General features: G+C 44.9%; 1 protein-coding gene across 2 annotated transcripts in view; it reads left to right on the forward strand.

Moving 5' to 3' along the window:
- Positions 1 to 20130, forward strand: part of LOC146867721 (microsomal triglyceride transfer protein large subunit-like) — a 374501-nt gene that overhangs the window by 135754 nt on the left and 218617 nt on the right. For both annotated transcript variants that reach the window (XR_014962100.1, XM_085607151.1), the window contains exon 7: positions 18008 to 18147. Coding sequence is in view for 1 of the 2 variants with exons in the window: in XM_085607151.1 (XP_085463277.1) it covers positions 18008 to 18147 (140 nt within the window). In the remaining variant the exon portion in view is untranslated. The remainder of the gene's footprint in view (positions 1 to 18007; positions 18148 to 20130) is intronic.

Raw genomic sequence — 20130 nt, forward strand, 5'->3', positions numbered from 1 at the left:
CTCACGCTAGCAAGTGTGGCTTGATTAGTAATGCTGTCCATCACGTTTACTGACTCTAGCTCTAAGTATATTCATGTTCGATAAGCACCAGCAAAGGATATCTGAGCATAGTAATTCTGAACACGGACACGTTTTTTCTTCCTTCAGAGAATTGGACATTAGCAATAATCAATGTGCAGTTTTAACACAAAATGTATGATCATTCTTGTCTAAGTGATTTTGCCTAGAATGCAAGGAGCTCTCTCCAACTAATGGGTCGATTCCGATCCCCTAAGGAAGGCCTCCAAACGGGATTCGTAAAGAGCAAATCCAATTCGTAGCATATCTTTCCGTCCGAATTGTCCCCCGTTACAAACAACCAAGTACGATGCGAAGATCGCACCCGTGCTGACCGAATCGTTTACGAACCTGAATCTCTCCGTCCGACTCGTACGGAGCCAAATCGTGCCGCGCAATGGAGCTGCATTCCAAACGGGCGAGTACGATGCACGATTCGGAGAGCTGTATCGACTCGGTCTCAGCGAGTGTAAGCAGCTGTCGGAATCGGACTTTGTGGGGCCAGAGCAGGCCCCCCTTCACCCGGAGCCCTCCGAATCGGTCACGGAGTGTGCGCATGGGTCCCCCCGCTCCAAGCATGCACAGTGTGGTGGGCAAAATGGGGTGCCCACCACGGTGTGTATGCTTTTCCCCACCCACCCCTTTTTTGCTCGGAGCCTGTGTAGGCGTTTGTACACAGGCTCCCATAGAGTGTTATGGGAGTCTGGCCACACCGAGTCTGTAACCATGCGGTTGCATCGTACTCGCTCGGATGGACTCGCACAGCACGTCTTGCTTAGAAAGCCCTCCAGGTCCGTTTCGTACGTAGGGCTTACTATACAAGATCAGAATCGGCCCCTAAGTCTCCTAGAATGGGCAAATTTGAAAAAGTGGCATTGTGAAGGAAAATGACGTTCTGTTGCTTAAGGGGACTTTGATGTGACAGTCTCCCGATGTCAAAGGTTTTGTCATAAGCAACAAAACCAACCAGGAAAAATTGGGGTTGCCCATCAGGAGTCATGTTAATGCTAGCTTAAAAAAAATGTTGAAAAATCATTCTGTCTGAATGTCCCTGGATTATAGCTAGTAGCTCTTCTTTGTGCTCAAAGAATGCACTCCTAATTCTGCTAAATGTATATAATAATCTTGTGGATCTAATCTCTATTGACAATTTCTTGAAACATATAAAAATGAATTTAACCCAAATCTTTATGAAATTTCCATTCTATTATTTAAAAAAATTGTCTTTATTGGATTTGAATTAATATAGTACATATGACAGTGAGTTTGATTAGGCAATATATCACACTTATTCATTACCTCATATCGTATTGTACATTTTGACATTACCGATAATCAGTGATTTCTAATAGACGTTTATACATTGTAGACATATGTCCAGCATTGCAGTTCTATATGTAACTTACTAAAACGTAGCAGGTGAGGCATAACATATAAACAGTGAGGACAGCCATTATCCTTCATGTTTATGAGTGGATAAAGAATCTGCAGTAGGGAAAAGTTGAGACGTGCAGGGTATATGGTAGAGAGGTTTCTCACAGTTTCTGAGAGTGGAATTTAATTGAATTCAGGGGTAGGGATACGTTTAGTAGTGGCCGCCTTAAGGTTAGTATGGTGGGGACCAGTTGTCGTTATAACAAATATCTAATTATTGTATTTTCTGCTGCAGCCCAGTGTTTAAGAACTTCCCAATATTTAACCAGGTGAGGGAAGTTTGGGGCCTTCCAATGGATTGTTATGGACCTTTTAGCTAGAACCAAGTTTAGATCTGTGAATATTGCTTCTGCCCTCGTGCTTTAGGGTGTAGTAGAAGCCACAGAAATAGTCTTGAAGTTGAAGTTGAAAGAATTTTGTATAGCGCTCTATTACCAAGCGGTTTCTTGGCGCTGCAGAAGGAAACTGAAACTGAGGAGGGAAGGGGGGTGAGGGTTTAAGAGGGATAGGCAGAGGAGAAAAGATGGGTTTTCAGGGCAGCCCGAAAGTCCAAATAGAAGGGAATAGACCTGATTGCCAACGGGAGTGTGTTCCAGAAGTGGGGGGCGAGTGTCGAAAACCTAGAGCCGCCCGATTTCTTCTTGCGGAATCGGGGGACAAGAAGAAGGAACTGGGTGGAGGAGCGAAGATTTCTGGCAGGAGCATATGCATTGATCTTAGATCTAATAAATGCAGGGGCAGTGCCGGCTAGAGACATAAAGGTCAGACAGCCCATCTTGAAGAGAGAGCGCTCCCTAATGGGGAGCCAGTGGAGAGTCTGAAGCAGGGGGGTGGTGTGAGTAGATTTAGGTAGCCTGTAGATGAGGCGAGCCGCTTGATTTTACTTTTTTTTTTTACTTAATTATCTTTATTTCGGTCAACTAGGACCATAAAAGAATACAACATAAAATCATTTTAAAAGCAGAATGATACAACAACATTTGCAGACAATTGACCAGAATATAAAACAATCATACAATTGATAATAACTTGATACACTGGCTACGGCTGTGCCACATTGCAGTTAAAAATTTAGAAACTGCGAATACGATTGGGGCCGAGAGATCACTTTTTAAAATCCTATAGGCCGGAAGGTAGCCCCTAAAACCCAAGTTTTTAAGGATTGGAACAAGCCAATACTTTCTTGCTCTTCTATATGCTGGGCAAAAAAATATTACATGCAGATCACACTCCCTCGGGTGTGCACAAGCTGGACATTGGGATGAGGTCTCGGGACTTGTCCAGGAAGCAGTGTGTGCTTTGAGAGGGAGGGTGCTGTATCGCCACTGCATGAAGAGCTTCCTAGTGAGCGGGGGGCCAATATTGTCAAATACAAACTCTTGGAGGTATGAATCTTTTGTCCCCAAAAATTTAACAGTTAGGGGCCTCTCCTGTATGCTGTTAATTTGAACACGTAAATAATGTTCATGGTAAACTTTAGAGAGAGACTTCCTCGAAATTCTGGGGCAAGTATTTTCCGGGTCAGACCATAGATTCTGTCTACCTAGAGCCTTGCATGTTTGTTTAATATGTCTGAACCAAGGAAACCTGGCAGGATTACAAAGTCTCATGATTTCCTGAAGCTCCGATCTATAGTTAAACAGTTCTGGTGTAGACCATAATTTCCTCCAATACAATAAGGGTTTTATGCCCAATTCTTCCGTGATTGGTCTAAGGCCTAAATCGAGTCTAAGGGGTAAAAGAGGGGTACTAGAGGGGAGACCTGTCAATTGTCTAATGAAGTTATTCTCAGTCACCTGCATAGACTGTGTCGCAGTGTGCCCCCATAGTTCAGTCCCATAGGTTATTGCCCCTTTTGCCTGTGTACTATAAATTTGTAGTCGTGGGGAAATCGGCTGATAGGTCAGGCCTCGGGACATCCTTGACAGTCCTCCTATCATTTGGGTTAATTTCAGGTTTGCCCTGGTACAGTGCGAATCCCAGGTCAAAGACTGATTTAGTGTTATCCCGAGGTACTCAAAAGTGTAGACCCTCTCTAGCCTGGATGGCCCAAGTGTAGGATTCGCGCGTGTTCTCGATGGGGGGTTGAAGATCATATACTTTGTTTTAGACGCATTGATCTCCAACCCCCGAGTCACACAGAAGAGTGCAAACCCATCAAGGATCCGTTGGATGCCCATGGGAGACTTGTAGAGCAACAGCGTATCATCCGCGAACAGAATAGCGGGTACCCTTGAGCCTCCAAGCCTCGGAGCGTCGGTATTTTCCAGCGCATTCAGATGGCTGATCACCCCACTGACAAAGAGGCAGAAAAGAGTCGGTGCCAGCACACAACCCTGTCTGACCCCCCTGGCAACGGGGAAGCGATCCGTGAGGGCACCCCCTTTCCCACATCTCACCCTTGCAAAATTTCCACGATGAAGTCTTACTAAACGGCAAGTATATCATCTGGGACACCAAGATCAGCCAAGACGGCCCACAATTTTTCTCTCGGAACTAAATCAAAGGCGGCACGTAGGTCAACAAAGACCGAGTATAGAGTGCCACCCTCTATTAAAACGGTCTTCCAGTGAATCATGTTTAAACGGAAAATCTGGTCAATGGTCGAAATTTTTCTTCTAAAACCCGCCTGGTATGTGCTCAAAATATTTGATTCCTCAATCCAATCTTGTAGATGGTTGAGAATGATTCTGCCAAATAATTTTTGGGAGACATCAATGAGACTAATTGGTCTATAATTGGCTGGGAGCAGAGGAGATCCCTTTTTAAAAATTGGGACAATCTCTGCGCCCAGCCAAGTATCTGGTATTTCCATACCCTCCAGGATGGAATTAAATAGAAGCATAAAATAAGGTGCCCAAACTTCAGGTTCTTGCTTAAAAAGGTCCCCCGGTAGCCCGTCCAAACCTGGTGCCTTTCCTGGCGCAAGACCCATAATAGCTTCTCTAACTTCTCTTAGGGAAAAGGAGAGACCCGACGAAATGCTGGGTTCTATCTGAAGAGGGTCAGCTCCAGTCCCCTCAAGAGGCTTATATAGGGACTGGAAGTGATCCCGCCAGGACTTGGCCGAAATGTTGGGTTCCACCGCGGAGACCAGCTCCTCTGAGCCTGTGTTTACACAGCGCCAGAATCTCCGGGAGTCCCCATGTGCCAAGAATTTCGTTAGTTTCTCCCATTTGTCGTGTTCCCATTCAAGTTTTGCATTCTTGATTAGTGATTTGTAAGCTGATCTTCTCTCCATAATTTCTACCCGGTCCTGGCCTGTCTTGATTACAGACAGAAGATCACTCTTAGCCTTCCTACAGGCAGAATTGTACCAGGAGGGACCGGAGATAGGACCATTGACCCTTTTGGGTTTGCTGGTGAGGATTTGCGCTGTGGAGGTAGTAAGGTCTGCATGTAGCTGCCGCAACTTATTAAATGATCCCGGCATGCTTAATTGCAAGTTTGGTACTTGAGCCTTCTCAAGGATCGGAATAAGTAGGGCATATAAATTGGATAGCATCCCTTGTTTGGCTATTAAATTCTCCCATTTTATTCTGCGTCTGTTATTTGAGAGGAGTAACCCAGAATTGTGTGACTCCCTATTCTCCTCTCTAGGTTCCAGCCCAGGATAATGTAGCTCAAGCACTAAGGCATTGTGGTCACTGTCTTCTCTTTCTAATACCCGGAAGTCACTTATTTGTGGCCAAAGGGCCAGAGGGGCCAGAATATAGTCAAGTCTTGAAGTTTTTCCCTCTCTGTGGTATGTACTTTTTGGGGGAATGTCTGATGGCAACCTTCCATTACAGGCCCTGAGCCCGTGTTTAAGAGTGAGAGATGTAATTTGCACCGCCAGAGGAGACCAAGCTCTTGGGGCTGGTAACTGGGACGATGGTATGGACCAAGCGAGGTCTTCCTCCTGAGCCAGGCCATCCATTGAACCCATGAGAGGTTCGAAATGACAATTCAAATCTCCACCTAGTATATAGGGGGTACCATCAGGAAATGTACTTAAGGCAAAATCGAGTTCAGCAATAGTGAGAGATTCTTGCGAATTACTAACTGGCCTTGAATAGACATTAACCCCTTCCATGCTCATGACGGAACGGTTCCGTCATGAGCCACGGTTGAGCTGTGCTCATGACGGAACCGTTCCGTCATGAGCCCGCCCGCGCTCGAACCCTTCAGCACCGCGGCGGAATTCGCCCAGCGCTGAAGGGGTTAATAACCAAGAGACTGTGTAAGCCTGGCCACTCCAATAAAACAGCCAAAATGTCCTCCGAGTTTACTGTCAGAGAAGCAGCCCTACAACCCAAGTGTGAGGCTATCCAGATTGCAAGCCCGCCAGAGGGGCGGCCTTTGCCACTCCATCTGGCATTCTTAGAAAACACAGCAAAACCAGTGCGGATATGGTCCTCCCTCATCCATGTTTCTTGGAAGAGGCATATGTCCTTGTTTTCTATGAAGCTATTCCAATCCTGGCAATCTAATTTGTTGGACAAGCCCGCAACATTCCAAGAAAGAATGCTTAGAAAGGGGGCTTGAGGTCTAATAGACTTTGGGAGTAAGAGCGCAGTTCCCATCGAGTTGGTCTTCCGGACAGCGAACACTTCATCGTGTACTGGGCTTTCTAAGGCTGCAATGGTAGGTGTGACGGAAGCCACCACACAGGATTCCATGTTAGTTTGTATCTGCTTAAATCCGTCACCCTGCGTAGAGGTGTCTAGCTGTGAGTCATTTAGTAGTGGCCTTGACAATCCCAAAACATCGCCCAACCCTTTCTCACTTCGTCAGTCCACCCTATCCAGATAGCTGAATCTATTATATGTTGGGAAGTAATTATCCGAAGTGATTCTAGGGGTAGGGTGCTCTTTGTTTACATTAGGTCTCCACCTACGGTCTCTTCTAGATACTAATTCCCATCCCTCTCCTTCCTCGTCACGCCCTACCTGGGGATAAAAAAAGGACAGAGGGAGGGTGTGGATGGATGATTCGTGCATTTTTCTGGGCCAGCTGCAGATATACTTTACAATAGCGGGGTCCCTAAAGTTAATCACAACACAGTCACCCTGAATGGTCTTCCTAGTGGAACCCACCCAGGGGACTCTTCTCACCATAAGGACCTCGCTATGCATGCCCTCGGGAAGGGGTCTATTATTTGACAACCAGTGGATGATCTTATTTTTAAGTGCACCCACAGGTTCTCCAACAGAAGAGTTCAGTTGGGGAATGCCAGCAAGAATCACCACATAAGGATTAGACTGAGGTGGAAGATTGATTGTTATATCCTGTGAGGCCTTTGGCAATGCCTCGGCTGGGGGAACAACCGGTGCTTCTTGGGTCTTTAAGTTTGCACACATTGCCTTTTGTGGTGGAAGGTTCTTTGTTGAAAGTGTCAAAAATACACATGTTGGAGTGGGCCGAGATGAAGTTAAACCATTCCTAGAGGGGGGCGGAGATTTATTCTCGCTCTCCTTACTGATCTTAGTGCTGGCGGGCTGCTTCCCCACTACCATGTTTGAAAAGCTCTTGCTAATTTCCAATTTGTGTGTTTCTATCCTGGAGATGCGATCCTCCAAAGGGCATAAAATTTCCCTTAGGAGGATACGGATATCCAGTAGAGTGGGGGGCTCATTTGCTGGTATTAGGTGGTGGCGGGAGGATGACTCAGATATGTTAGAGATAGGCGATAGCCTGTTATTCCCATTATGGTTCAGTGACTTAGTTTTAAGGGTGTGAGAACTGAGGTCGTTTTTTGAGTTACGTTTAGAAACAGACGCCTTGTGGCCTCCATTGAAGCCAGCCTTCGTTTTTCTTTTAGGGATAGCTCCTTCCCTCACCCTCCGTAGAGACTCAGAATTAGAAGTAGGTTTCTCACTGGTTGCATTATCCGTCGGGAGGGTAGTGCTCGGGGGGAGTGAGGGGGGCCTAGCACAGGGAAGGGGCAAAATACTTAGGTCCGTAATGGCGGTCATATCGCAATAGGGCTGCACAAGTCTGCCGGGGCAGGAGTACCAGTTAGCCCCCCAGATTTAGGTACATCAGTTTGTTTAGGCGTGGTGGCAAGTGCAAATGGGCTTAATGAGGATCTTATGACCCAGTCAATCTCTTGGGATATTCGCCTTTCAAGGATGGATATTTCATCGATTAGCAGTGAGCCTGCTTTGGCGAAGTAAGTGTCTAAAGTACCTTTAGCTGGTCCTTTGGCTCGCGTAGATCTACTCCTGGTTTCTATGGCCGACATTGTAGATGTTTCTGATGGTACTGTGGGCCAGGAATGCTGTAGAAACCAGGGCTCAGCTCTGCCTCGTCTGTCCTCGAACGGCCTCAAACGGCCCGCTCTTTGCCCGGTCTTCGCCCCGGACTGCGGCCCGCACGCGTCCCGCTCACGCGGTAGAAGGCGTGGCTTAAATAGGAGGGGGAGAAGGGGCCGGGAAGAGGCGCCAGGTGCGATGTCCAAAAGCACCCTGGGCCTCGCAGTCCCAGCGTCGGGTAACAGCCTTTCAGGTAGAGAAGCGCCGAAAATCCCGATATCCCCGCTGCTCCTGCAGAGGTCATGGAACACCACAGCAACAACCAGATGGCCAAATCATCGCCTGCGAACGGCTCCCGCGAAGCGGGGGCCGTGAGGCGTAATGAAGGAGAGTTAATGAGGGGAGGGGCCGGGAAGAGGCGCCAGGTGCGATGTCCAAAAGCACCCTGGGCCTCGCAGTCCCAGCGTCGGGTAACAGCCTTTCAGGTAGAGAAGCGCCGAAAATCCCGATATCCCCGCTGCTCCTGCAGAGGTCACGGAACACCACAGCAACAACCAGATGGCCAAATCCTCGCCTGCGAACGGCTCCCGCGAAGCGGGGGCCGTGAGGCATAATGAAGGAGCGTTAATGAGGGGAGGGGCCGGGAAGAGGCGCCAGGTGCGATGTCCAAAAGCACCCTGGGCCTCGCAGTCCCAGCGTCGGGTAACAGCCTTTCAGGTAGAGAAGCGCCGAAAATCCCGATATCCCCGCTGCTCCTGCAGAGGTCACGGAACACCACAGCAACAACCAGATGGCCAAATCCTCGCCTCTCTTTGGGGTCGGACACCTTCTGCTCTCACTTTGTTGATTTTGAATAAGCTGCAGGCGACGGCACTCGTAGGCAGGAATGCCCACATACAGGGCGTTGCCATAATCTAGGCGGGATAGGATCATTGCCAGGACAATGAGTTTGAGGGCTTCAACCGTGAAGTAGCGCAAGACTTTCCGAATGGTTCTTAAGGCCAGAAAGCAAGAGGAGACTGCCGAGCTTATCTGGGGACGAAGAGAGAGATCCTGGCTGACTTTGATGCCCAGAGTTTTAACGGAGGCAGATGGAGACGGGGGGAACCAAAGATGGGGGGCCAGAAAGCAGGGGACCAGGGATTGGAGGGACCACCGATGAGAACTAGCTCCGTCTTATCAGGATTCAGTTTTAATTGATTGAGGTTCATCCAGTTGTAGATGAAAGTAAGAGTGGAGTGGACCCTGGAAACTGAGTCAGAAGAGAAGGAGAGGATGAAGATGAGCTGGAGGTCGTCAGCGTAGTTGAACGTTGTAACCTCCATATCCTGTAAAGCAGCAATGAGGGGGTGTATGTAAAGGTTAAATAAAAGGGGGGAGAGGGAGGAGCCTTGGGGTACCCCGCAGGAGACAGTGCGGGTGGGTGCAAGAAAGCCTTCCAAACGAACAGCCTGAGTACGGCCTGCTAAGAAAGAGGTGAGCCAGGTCAAAGCCGACCCCCGTAGGCCGGCGCCCCTGACACGGTCGAGGAGGATGGAGTGGTCGACCGTGTCAAAGGCGGCGGAGAGATCGAGAAGGACTAAGGCCTGGGGGGAATTGGTGTCGGCACTGCGTCTGAGCTCATCAACCACTGAGAGGACAACAGATTCCGTAGAATGTGCAGGCCGGAAGCCGGCCTGGTGGTACGCCAGGAGGTGGTGGGCCTCAATGTAGGTGGAGAGTGAGGAGGTGATATGGCTCTCCAGGATCTTGTGAACTGCTGGTGAACTAACACCAGTGTACTGAGTGCACAGCTGAAAAACTGCAGAGAACAAATATATCACATTCACAATCTCAATTTGAGTAGAAACAACGTAAGCTTTAACTCTTTAGAGCAACAATCTAATAGACAATCAACCAAAAGTTTTTGGAAGAAACTATTTTTATGAATCAATCAAAAAGAACAAAAGAATTGCACATTACATCAATGTTGAAATGACATAAAGAACAAGAATACATTCAAATATGAAAACTGCACAATGGCAATAAAGTTGAACGTCAATTCATGAGGAAGTGCCCAATGCATTTCGGGATGAAAAGCATCCGTTCTGTGAAAAAAAGAAATTTCATTGAAACAAATGACACTGTGGAAAATCTTTGTCACAATTACTGACACCGGTACAAGATGCATCGTGGGTTGGACCATGGAAATGAACAGCTGGTCTGAGTCAAGCCAAGACAATTCAACATGCACAATGCATAGAAATGAAAGGGAATGGGAGCACACATTGAGTGTGTGTGTGAAAAACGAGCAAACCCACATTATTGAAAAGTGCATGAGAGGTTAAAATTGTGCACAAAGTGACAGCAATGGCTGAAAGAAGTGTTCAAATAAACGTGAGAAATAGCTGCTGTGCGATGATAGTAGACCATCATGCATGAAATCTGTAAAACACAGAGAAAATTCTCCCAGAAAGCTCAACAGACTCTTACTGGATATGAAGAGACAAAGAAAAATATTCCTTTGAACAAGAAGTTCGCAATGTCAATCAGGTGAATGGGAAGCTTCAAGGTTAGGACGCTAAAACACAGAAAGCATACAATTGAAGCCCAAAAACAGGGGAAACAAAAGGGTTACAAAAGGAAAGGAGTAATGAGGAAAACTTACTGAAAAAAATCCAAAGATAGCTGATCAAAATAGTTATGGAACACTGAGAATCAACGTGGCAGGAATGCCACTACTCTAAAAGCAAATGACAGAAATGTGTAAAATTGCAGGAAAAGGTTGGAATAAAAAACCTGTTTGCCAAAGACTGCATACTGGGGAAAAAAACGATTAAAGGAACTGGACCGGAGTCAACCGCGTACTTTGAATGTTGAAGAAGCTGGAGCGAAGGAAAAAAGAAAAGAAACAGAAACTGTTGCCAGCGAGCTCAAGATAAAACACGGGCGAAAATGTCTGAAGAACCAGACAGAAACTTACCAACAGGGCGTTGGGGAAAACAGGATAAAGGAGACTTCTGCGAACCAGCTGAAGAAAAAAGCAGCACTAGCGTGTATGTCCAGTGAATAAAAGCGGCGCACACGTCCTCACGTGATGCCGGAGGAAAAATTGTGAAGATCGAAAGAGGACTGCGTAACCAGGAAGTATAAACAAGGACCCAGAGAAGTGCTCACACCGCGGTGTAAAAAGCTGATGAGACAATTAAAACAGGAGGAATAGTGTGAAATAGTAACATCATTAAACCCAAGGAGTACAAATCGTAATATGCTCGCATGAGAAAAAGAGGGCGTCACGTAATGCCTAAGAAACACCATGGAGATAAAGAAAAGACTGCGTAACCAAGTAGCGTGAACAAGAAAAAAGACCCAGAGTAATGAACGCAACGTGATACACACAACTAGTAAAGCAGAATGTGTAAAAGTAGAACACCATATGACTCGGGTGATCCAAATGGACAATGTGCTCACATGATGGAAAAGGAGTATAATCTAAATTAAAAGAAAACGAGAATGTCATTTATACCATCAAATGCCCTTGTGGTCTATTGTACGTTGGCAAAACTTCGCGCAAAGTGAAAGTTAGGATTTCTGAACACATAAGTTCAATCCGCACTAAAAGCCTTAAATCTCATTTAACTACACATTGGTTAGAACACCATCACACCATTGCACAATTGAGATATACCATTCTTGAAATGATGCCTTGCAAAACGCAAGTCAACACTGAGAGGCTATTAGCGCAGAGAGAAGTTTGGTGGACCAAGTTCTTGCAGACCTTGTTACCCCATGGGCTCAATGACAAATTAGAAATGCAATGTTTTCTGTAACGTCCTTGTTCGCCATTGTGCCACATCCTTCCCTCATCCCTTTCAGATTGTACGTCTGTTTCAGTCCGAGCAATTCAACAATCTTCTTCTTCTGACCAGTTACGTCTTTCTGCTCCCTTCCCCAGTCATGTTACTCTCACCATCACACAATTCCCTCGTTTTTACGTCTGGTGTCGCCTCACGTTTTTTGCTTTTTGTTCGCTTTCCTCATATTGTTCACGTCCCCACATTTCTATCGTTTTTCATCATTCTTCCCACCATTTATTTTTCTTTTTATTCTTAATTGTGAGTCTCTTTTCAGTGCGTTTCTCTCCACTATCTTTACCTTTCTTGTTCCTGTATTTCTCAAGCATGTCCTTTTTTTTCTCATTTCACACATGTCCCTCGGTCAACAACAGTAGTCCCTTGCTGTCATCATCATTTTTTCACTCTCTTGTTCCTGATGTCTTGGTCCTTATTTCTACTCACCTTCACATTTCTGCTTCTGTCTCCCTTCAGTCACATTGCGCTTTCCTACTCACCTGTCCTCGTTTTCACACAGTTTTCACCCGATTCCCTCATTCACTATTGTTTTCATGCCACCATTATTATCACCCCGTTTTCATTCTCGTTTTCTTTTAATTTAGATTATACTCCTTTTCCATCATGTGAGCACATTGTCCATTTGGATCACCCGAGTCATATGGTGTTCTACTTTTACACATTCTGCTTTACTAGTTGTGTGTATCACGTTGCGTTCATTACTCTGGGTCTTTTTTCTTGTTCACGCTACTTGGTTATGCAGTCTTTTCTTTATCTCTATGGTGTTTCTTAGGCATTACGTGACGCCCTCTTTTTCTCATGCGAGCATATTACGATTTGTACTCCTTGGGTTTAATGATGTTACTATTTCACACTATTCCTCCTGTTTTAATTGTCTCATCAGCTTTTTACACCGCGGTGTGAGCACTTCTCTGGGTCCTTGTTTATACTTCCTGGTTACGCAGTCCTCTTTCGATCTTCTCAATGTTTCCTCCGGCATCACGTGAGGACGTGTGCGCCGCTTTTATTCACTGGACATACACGCTAGTGCTGCTTTTTTCTTCGGCTGGTTCGCAGAAGTCTCATTTATCCTGTTTTCCCCAACGCCCTGTTGGTAAGTTTCTGTCTGGTTCTTCAGACATTTTCGCCCGTGTTTTATCTTGAACTCGCTGGCAACAGTTTCTGTTTCTTTTCATCAGGCTTGGTGAAGCTTTCTACCTTCGGATACTTTTCAGGAAGTCTGATTCCTCCAGCAGGGCAAGGCTGCTGGTTCAACATTGTGAGATGCCAGTCAACGTCTGGCCCGGTAGAATTGGTTTGCTGCGGCAGAGAAGAATGTAGTAGGAGCTATGGCAAAATCAGGCCCACTGGTGATTCACCCTTGCCAAATCCACTTGCCAGGTTGGTCCCAGTCTTCTGTCGGTTCTTGCAGCAAAAAGTTTTGAAAAAGGTTCCCTGTGAGTTATTTTCTCCACTCTACTCACGGTGACACTGTGTTCTACACTAGGCAGTTAGGCCATCCTTCAGGTACATTACACACACTGCTTCTTCCCTTGACATACGCAGTTGCTCAGTATGGCCACACATTGATGGTATCCTCCCATTTCTTTTAGGTGTCCCTACACCCCTAGGTCCTGAAGAGACCCTACATTGCACACAGGGTCGAAACGCCGTCGACTGTTAACAAAAGCAAACCATCACTCAGCACTTATCACTGCATAGAGTGTATGTCACAAAATATGTCACCATTAGTTTAGGTACCAACCGTTTTTCACTGGGACACCTTTCACTACTGTTCAATTATTATTTGTTGTAAATTAGTATTTCAACTTCTAAGCTCTATGTATGTATTGTTGACTTTACCCACTCACTGTATAAACAATTCTACAAATTGATCATACCCATGGTGTATGTGGCTAGCTCTCTTTTTGACATCAATTTAACCCTGTACATTGCCATTGTGCGTATTCTATTAAGAATAATGTTTATTAAATCCACAGGAGCCATTGTTTCCTTGCTAATTTACGTATCCAGGCTCCGTGTGAGTAGGGTTCCCTTGTCCTTTGTTCCCATGAGAAGACGACCCAGTACGGATTGCCTTGTCTGGACCGGCAAGGGGCTGGTATGATGGGGAAATTGCCCTTCTGGGTGTCCAAAAGTACTACTGGGCAACTCAGTAGATCACAGTCAGTGATCAGGCCTTCATGGCTCAGACTGACCCGGCATTACAAATAGACAGACATGATGGGTGACGAGGGTACCCGGCGTAGCTATACAGTATGCGGTAGCTGAGTGTGCTGCCCATTCCCCCCAATGTGGTGGTAGAAATCTTGAAAGAATCAACAGCATACTTAGGATGGGGGAATAAACTTACACAAGCTACGAGTCTATGGGATGCAGCGACATTGGCTGCTCTGAGGGGACTGAAGGGATTCGCCAAATGGGACCTAATCAGTATCTTTGCAGTTGGAGACCTGTGGGGAGAGGAGACATAGTTCCCCTGCTAAAATTAATAAAAGACTACCAGTTGGGGGCTCTGAGACCTATCGGTATCTGCAGGTTAGGCCTTGCGATCAATGATCACAAAGGGTAGGGAACGGGAGGATCCCTCCTCTCTGGAGGACAGACTATTAGGGGACCCCGTGCATTAAAAAGCAACATCCTAAAGATCCTAAATCATGCCCCAGATGTCTTTCAACAGGTAAAAGAACAGTGGGAGGAGGACGTGGAGTGTTTTGAGGACAGAGAGTGGGAAGAGGCCATAGGCGTCCCAAGGGAGGTGGCCATAAAATCGAGATTCCAGTTGGTTCAGCCACGTGTGCTAGCCCGCAAATACTGACCCTATTGAAAACGGGAAGAACCATTTCCAATCTGCGTCTGCGGGGCTGTGGGCAGGCAGAGTCCTTCTTCCACATTTTATGGACTTGCCCTGCGATAACGATTTTCTGGACAAGGCTCACTGACTGCATGAGGCAGGTGGGGAGTAGGGACTGACTGGCTTCAGTCGAAAGGTATGTGGTGTGGGGAGAGGTAGAGGCCCCGAAATATCAGAAAGTGTGGTCCACTTTGGGTTTGACTGTAGCGAGAATGAATATTGCTAAGGCTTGGGGGACTAGGATCTCACGGGATCTGGAAACTTGAAAACGCGATATAGACTGGCGCTTGCTTGCAGAAAAAGTAATGTACAAAGGCAGGGACTGCTCAGGAAATGGGAAAAGATCTGGCTTAATTAGAACTTCTATCATGGACTAGCCTCAGTGGGATCTGAGCCGATGCACCGTATGGACATGCTATTTCTCTGCAGCAGAGGCTCAAGACTGAAGGACGAATGGGTGGGGGAGGAAGCAAGTTCTTAGCGAGTTCAAATCCATCCAGATACAAAGTTGTGTGTACAATACAGTGCAGTAACGTTTACAACTTTCTCTATCTTTGAAATCTTTTATAAAATAGATGTTTTAAAAATATCACTGTATGCTAGGTTGAGGAGATTCTGTTCTACTTCACATGATAGCTGTTGTTTGCTCACTATATTTTCCAAATACATAGGGCCTGCTCATGATGGGGTAGAAAATTGTGGGAAAATTGTGCAATCAGCAACCTTGAGTGCAAGTTTGACCTGAATGCGGACTGGGTACCATGGGATGGGACATAACATTTGTATTACTAAGTGAGATTTAACACACAAACAACCTGTTTAATGGTTGCTAAGTTTTCCTTTATTGTTGCCAAATGACGACAACATTTAATTTGTGTGAAAACAAGAACATTTGACATTATATATGCCAAATTATTGTTTCGCGTGGTAAAGGAACTCAAATTAATCTATCAGGTTTTCTTTTTCATCTTCTTGTAAAATGCCAGCATGCATTTTATTTGTTTACGAAAACAAATATTTAGCTAGGTTCACATACATTGAGCATAGTGCTGTGTTCAGGGGCTTCTTTTAGCAAATCTGTGCATTTCAAAAGTTGCAGCCTTTGTTTGCCTCAGTTCACTATTGCACAGGATAGAAAACATTTAACCAGGAAAATTCCTGGACTGAGCACAAGATATTTGGTGTAGATGCAGAGTTCTGGCTAACCTAAGTGTGACATGGAAGTATTTAGGAAATTAAGATACGGGTGGGGTAAACATCTCCAACTGGGTTAGTGCAGAAGTGGTAATCACAAATGATTATTTGTTAGTTGTTTGCTTTACCACAACTAGTGAGTATACGGAACAGCTGGAATTACTTGGTTTGATAAACCCTAATGAGCATCAGCAAATCATCTCATGTCTTAGGACAGCTAAGTCAAATATTCTCTGCCTTCTTGAGACTTATAACAACCATGTTTTTTTTATTGGGACAGTTAGGGCAACAAATAATGGACCTGATATCTGACCTTTTCACATACCAGTGGAGTACCAAAATTGGTATCCAATCAGTTAGTTTATGTTGCTAGGTATTACACAGATCCTGGTAGCATCGCTGTGTTTTCCAACGCTTCCTTCCTCTGCTGCTTTTTTTCTTCGTAGATTTTCACACATCTAAGGTACTTTGCGTAAAATCACTGCATCCATAGAGTTCTATGTATAGAATTTCTTGAAACATTTAAAAAGTCATAATTTGAGTTCTGTGTGTTGGACTTTTGTCATTTTGGTCTTGTTCGGTTTAGATAAACATATTCCATTTGTAGTATTTTCACTGTGTTTGTGTTATGTACAAATACTTTACACATTGCCTCTGAGATAGGCCTGACTGCTCGTGCCAAGTTACCAAGCGGGTGAGCAGGGGTTATCTTGGGTGTGTAACTCCCTTGTTCTGATTAGAAGGCAGAGTCCCTACTTGGATAGGGTGCATACCACTGCCAGCTAGAGACCCCAATTTCTAATACCTGTCAAAACAGTTCATTTACATGTAGCATTGGTCCCAAGATATAGACGTATGACGGTAATTTCATTCTCACAATTAAGAATCTAGAAATTAAAAATTGGATTCTGAGATTGTGCGCCAAGAGGAATGTTATCGTCCAATGCCCTTGTAAGATAGGGATGGTATTGTCTGATACACTTGTAAGTTAGGGATTATATTGTCTGATGCACGTGTAAGTTAAGGATGTTATTGTCTGATGTATGTGTAAGATAGGGATGTTATTGTCTGATGCACGTGTAAAGGCTACCCCAAATGGCTCTTTAAAAACAGGAGTAGTGGCGCTGCAGAAATGCGCTGTATCTAGTTCACCTTTTCAAATATCTTGGCCTGATCAGTGAATGATCAAGGGCTGAAGCTAAGTACCCTGAATCCATTTATAGCGCCAGACCACCGGCTCCGTAAGTCACATGGTCTTGAAAGAAAGGTATTTATGTGATTTGGTTATTAATTTCTTCCCCCTAGTGCAGCGGGTACAACTGATTATGCTTATAATGTTTTATTCTATAATGTTGTTTTTAATGTCACTTTTTAAATTATATTCATGTTATGTAACACATGGTTCACCAGCCCTGCCTACCAGCTTCCTTCGCCTTGCTGGAGTACACATCACTGAATAAAATGCCTCTTTGAACAGTCTAAATGCCTAGCTGGCCTCCCCCTCCAACCTGGGAAAGGACTCACGAGGCCTTCCTCAAGCCTGATCCCCTGCATGGGCAGGGGAACTGAAGAGTGCAACGCATGCCACCTGGGAAGCCAAGGAAAAGACAGCCAAGAGAGGAACGCACTTCAATCTTGATTTGAATTGAATTTGCGTATATATTGTGCTTACTACGCCTGACTAGACAGTGCAGCACGCTATCTGAGAGCCCCTAGTGGTCAGTCCATTGGTTATTGGGGTTTGTGACTGGTCCACGGCCTTTGTGGCAGGTCCATGGACTTTGTGGCAGGTCCATGGGCTTTGTGGCAGGTCCATGGGCTTTGTGGCAGGTCCACGGCCTTTGTGGCAGGTCCACGGCCTTTGTGGCAGGTCCATGGGCTTTGTGGCAGGTCTATGGGCTTTGTGGCAGGTCCATGGGCTTTGTGGCAAGTCCACGGCCTTTGTGGCAGGTCCATGGGCTTTGTGGCATGTCCATGGGCTTTGTCGTGTGGCAGTATACTAGGACATATGTGGGCACCTGAAGGCCAAGCTGTCTCATCTCCGGGGATATACAACTGCTAAGCTACAGCAGTCACTCATAATGCAGTCTCTCCCTCCCATCCACTTGCAATGGAAATTCAAAGATACCCCCACTCCACCTTTCCACCGTACTGGAAAGTTGGTAATTTAATGGTGTGCAACTTCACATTCCACCACCAAACCACAATTCTCTGTTTTCCATTCAGGGGAGCGAACTTTACACACTTACATCCTGTTCTACCCTCTATCACAGTCATGTCCTCACTGTAGCTGGGTCCTTTTCAAAGCTAATGCAATCATGACTTGAAGAGTGACAGTGTGAATAGAAGTTTAAATAAATATTGTTACTTTTAATTTAAAGGCATTTGGAGTCCAATGGCAACCTACAAGCAAGACCCTTTACTCAATGGACAGCAGCCTCATCCAGTCCGTAGTCACAGAAGAAGCACATACAATATCTCTTACTTTGAAATCGTCCATTGGCGCCAATATCACATCCAGGTTTGCACAAAGATCTTTCTGCTGCTTTCTATTTACTTTAATCTAGCTGCCTTGCAAATTTTTCACTATTTAGAAGTACTTTATAAATGAGTACTTTAACATTTCAGCATGTATGCTGTTTCTCATTAGTCCAGTGCTGTTTTGGGAAGGAACTACCCCCCAATAACATATCTGTTTTACCGTTTAACCAGTATGGCTACAGAACAAGGAATAATTGATCAAAACTTGCCCGAGGAGATATTGTGAGTTGCATAATAGAGATCATCAAAGAAAGGGTGGTCAATGCAGAAATTACCCTTTGGGAACAAATGATGTGAGGGAAATGCTTGGTCAACAACTCCAAGCCACTGGGTTAATTCCTGGTTAGCTTTTGCCATAATGCCTTACATTACCTGTGCCAAATTACAGAACTTCCAGGTCACAGCACGTCTGAAACTACCTTTATTCAGAGTTGGCTGTGCTACCTTTGTCACACAAGTTTTAAAAATGCTTGCATCTCACAAGGTGGAGTGGGAGGGAGTGGTGAGGAGTGGGGGGGGGGCGGGGTGCAGGAAGATTACACCATTTAAGAAAAAAGGTTAAACACTTGACTGCATAACTTGTGCAAATTAGGGCTGAAAATTGCCTCTCACTAATTAGCATAACAACAGAGTGTCAATATTTGTGGATGCACACTTTGCACCTGACTCCTAGTTACACCTCTGCAGAAAAGAATAATTGTGTGCAATTCTTTCATGAGTTAACTTAATCTGGAAGTGCGCAAATTGGAAATGCATGCAACATATATGAATACATTGTGGCAGGTTTTCATAGCTGAAACCATGTGCTTCATGGACACTTTGTACCTGACTTGTAATTCCATTTCAGGCGCAAATAGGAGTTTGTATCAAAAACATGATTTGTATTGTACTTTAAATGAGGGTCTAAGTGATGTCAATAGAGATGCAGCAGAAGTGTTGCATCTAGTTGGTAGTGGGGATCATTATCTGCATACTAAAAACAAGGGATGATTTGAGAGGAGCACACTGTTTTTTCATCCATTCTTCCATTGATATTTATATACATACAAACACCAAGTATAGCAAATCAATAACTGATCAGTAAATTCTAAGAATCAAAAGGGCCAAGGACCCCCACCCTCCTATGGTGTCTTGCTTCATCACACGGTCCTCTCTTCATTCAGAACTCACATCTACCTGAATGGGCTCACTGTTCAAAGCAATATCTAGAGACAGGATTATATTATCTAGTTGTTACCACAATAATGTATTCTAAGTACCACTGATAAGATGAAAAACAAAAAGAATGGTGTTTGGAAAAACTGTTGCTCCGAGATCTAATGGTCAACATGTTTTGCCTTCTAGTAAGCTCAGATGGGTCAATGGTCTTCATCAGGACTGGCAACATTTTTAAAAAGGGAATACTCTCAAAGTTGTCAAAATGCAGAAGTCCCTGAATGAAGGACCTAATCAAACTACAGAGGGAGCAAGGAAGAACTTACCTATAGTAAACCCCTAAAGTATGCTATTCACTGATAAACCTGCGTGCGGCTTTCCATCTTTTAGGGTTGACTCCTGAAACTTACAATAGTCCTCGATTCTGATGTCTTATTGGTTTACTGTGCTTGGAGTTTGTATGATTATTATCTGCTATCATGCATTGGTATATGAATATATTTGGTTATAGGCATGAGTCGCACTATTGGCTGCCAGCTGCAACTCCCCACCTAGAAAATGCTAATGTACTTTTCCCTATTCGCTATTACATAATAAGGATGATAATATATTTAAATTAATGCTTTTTTCAAAAAACAAAGGGAAGTAGTGGTACCACCAGAGTTGCCGACTTTGGAACTATGGAACCAGGTTCAAGTTAAGGTGTGGGCTTAACATCCTATTATTCTAGGCCAAAAAATCAATCTAACCTTGTGTAATGTAACTGATGATCATACAGAGCGTTCCAATGCCCTTGGGCTGGGTTTGT

Source organism: Triturus cristatus, chromosome 1_2, assembly GCF_964204655.1.
Source record: "Triturus cristatus chromosome 1_2, aTriCri1.1, whole genome shotgun sequence".
Taxonomy (NCBI): domain Eukaryota; kingdom Metazoa; phylum Chordata; class Amphibia; order Caudata; family Salamandridae; genus Triturus; species Triturus cristatus.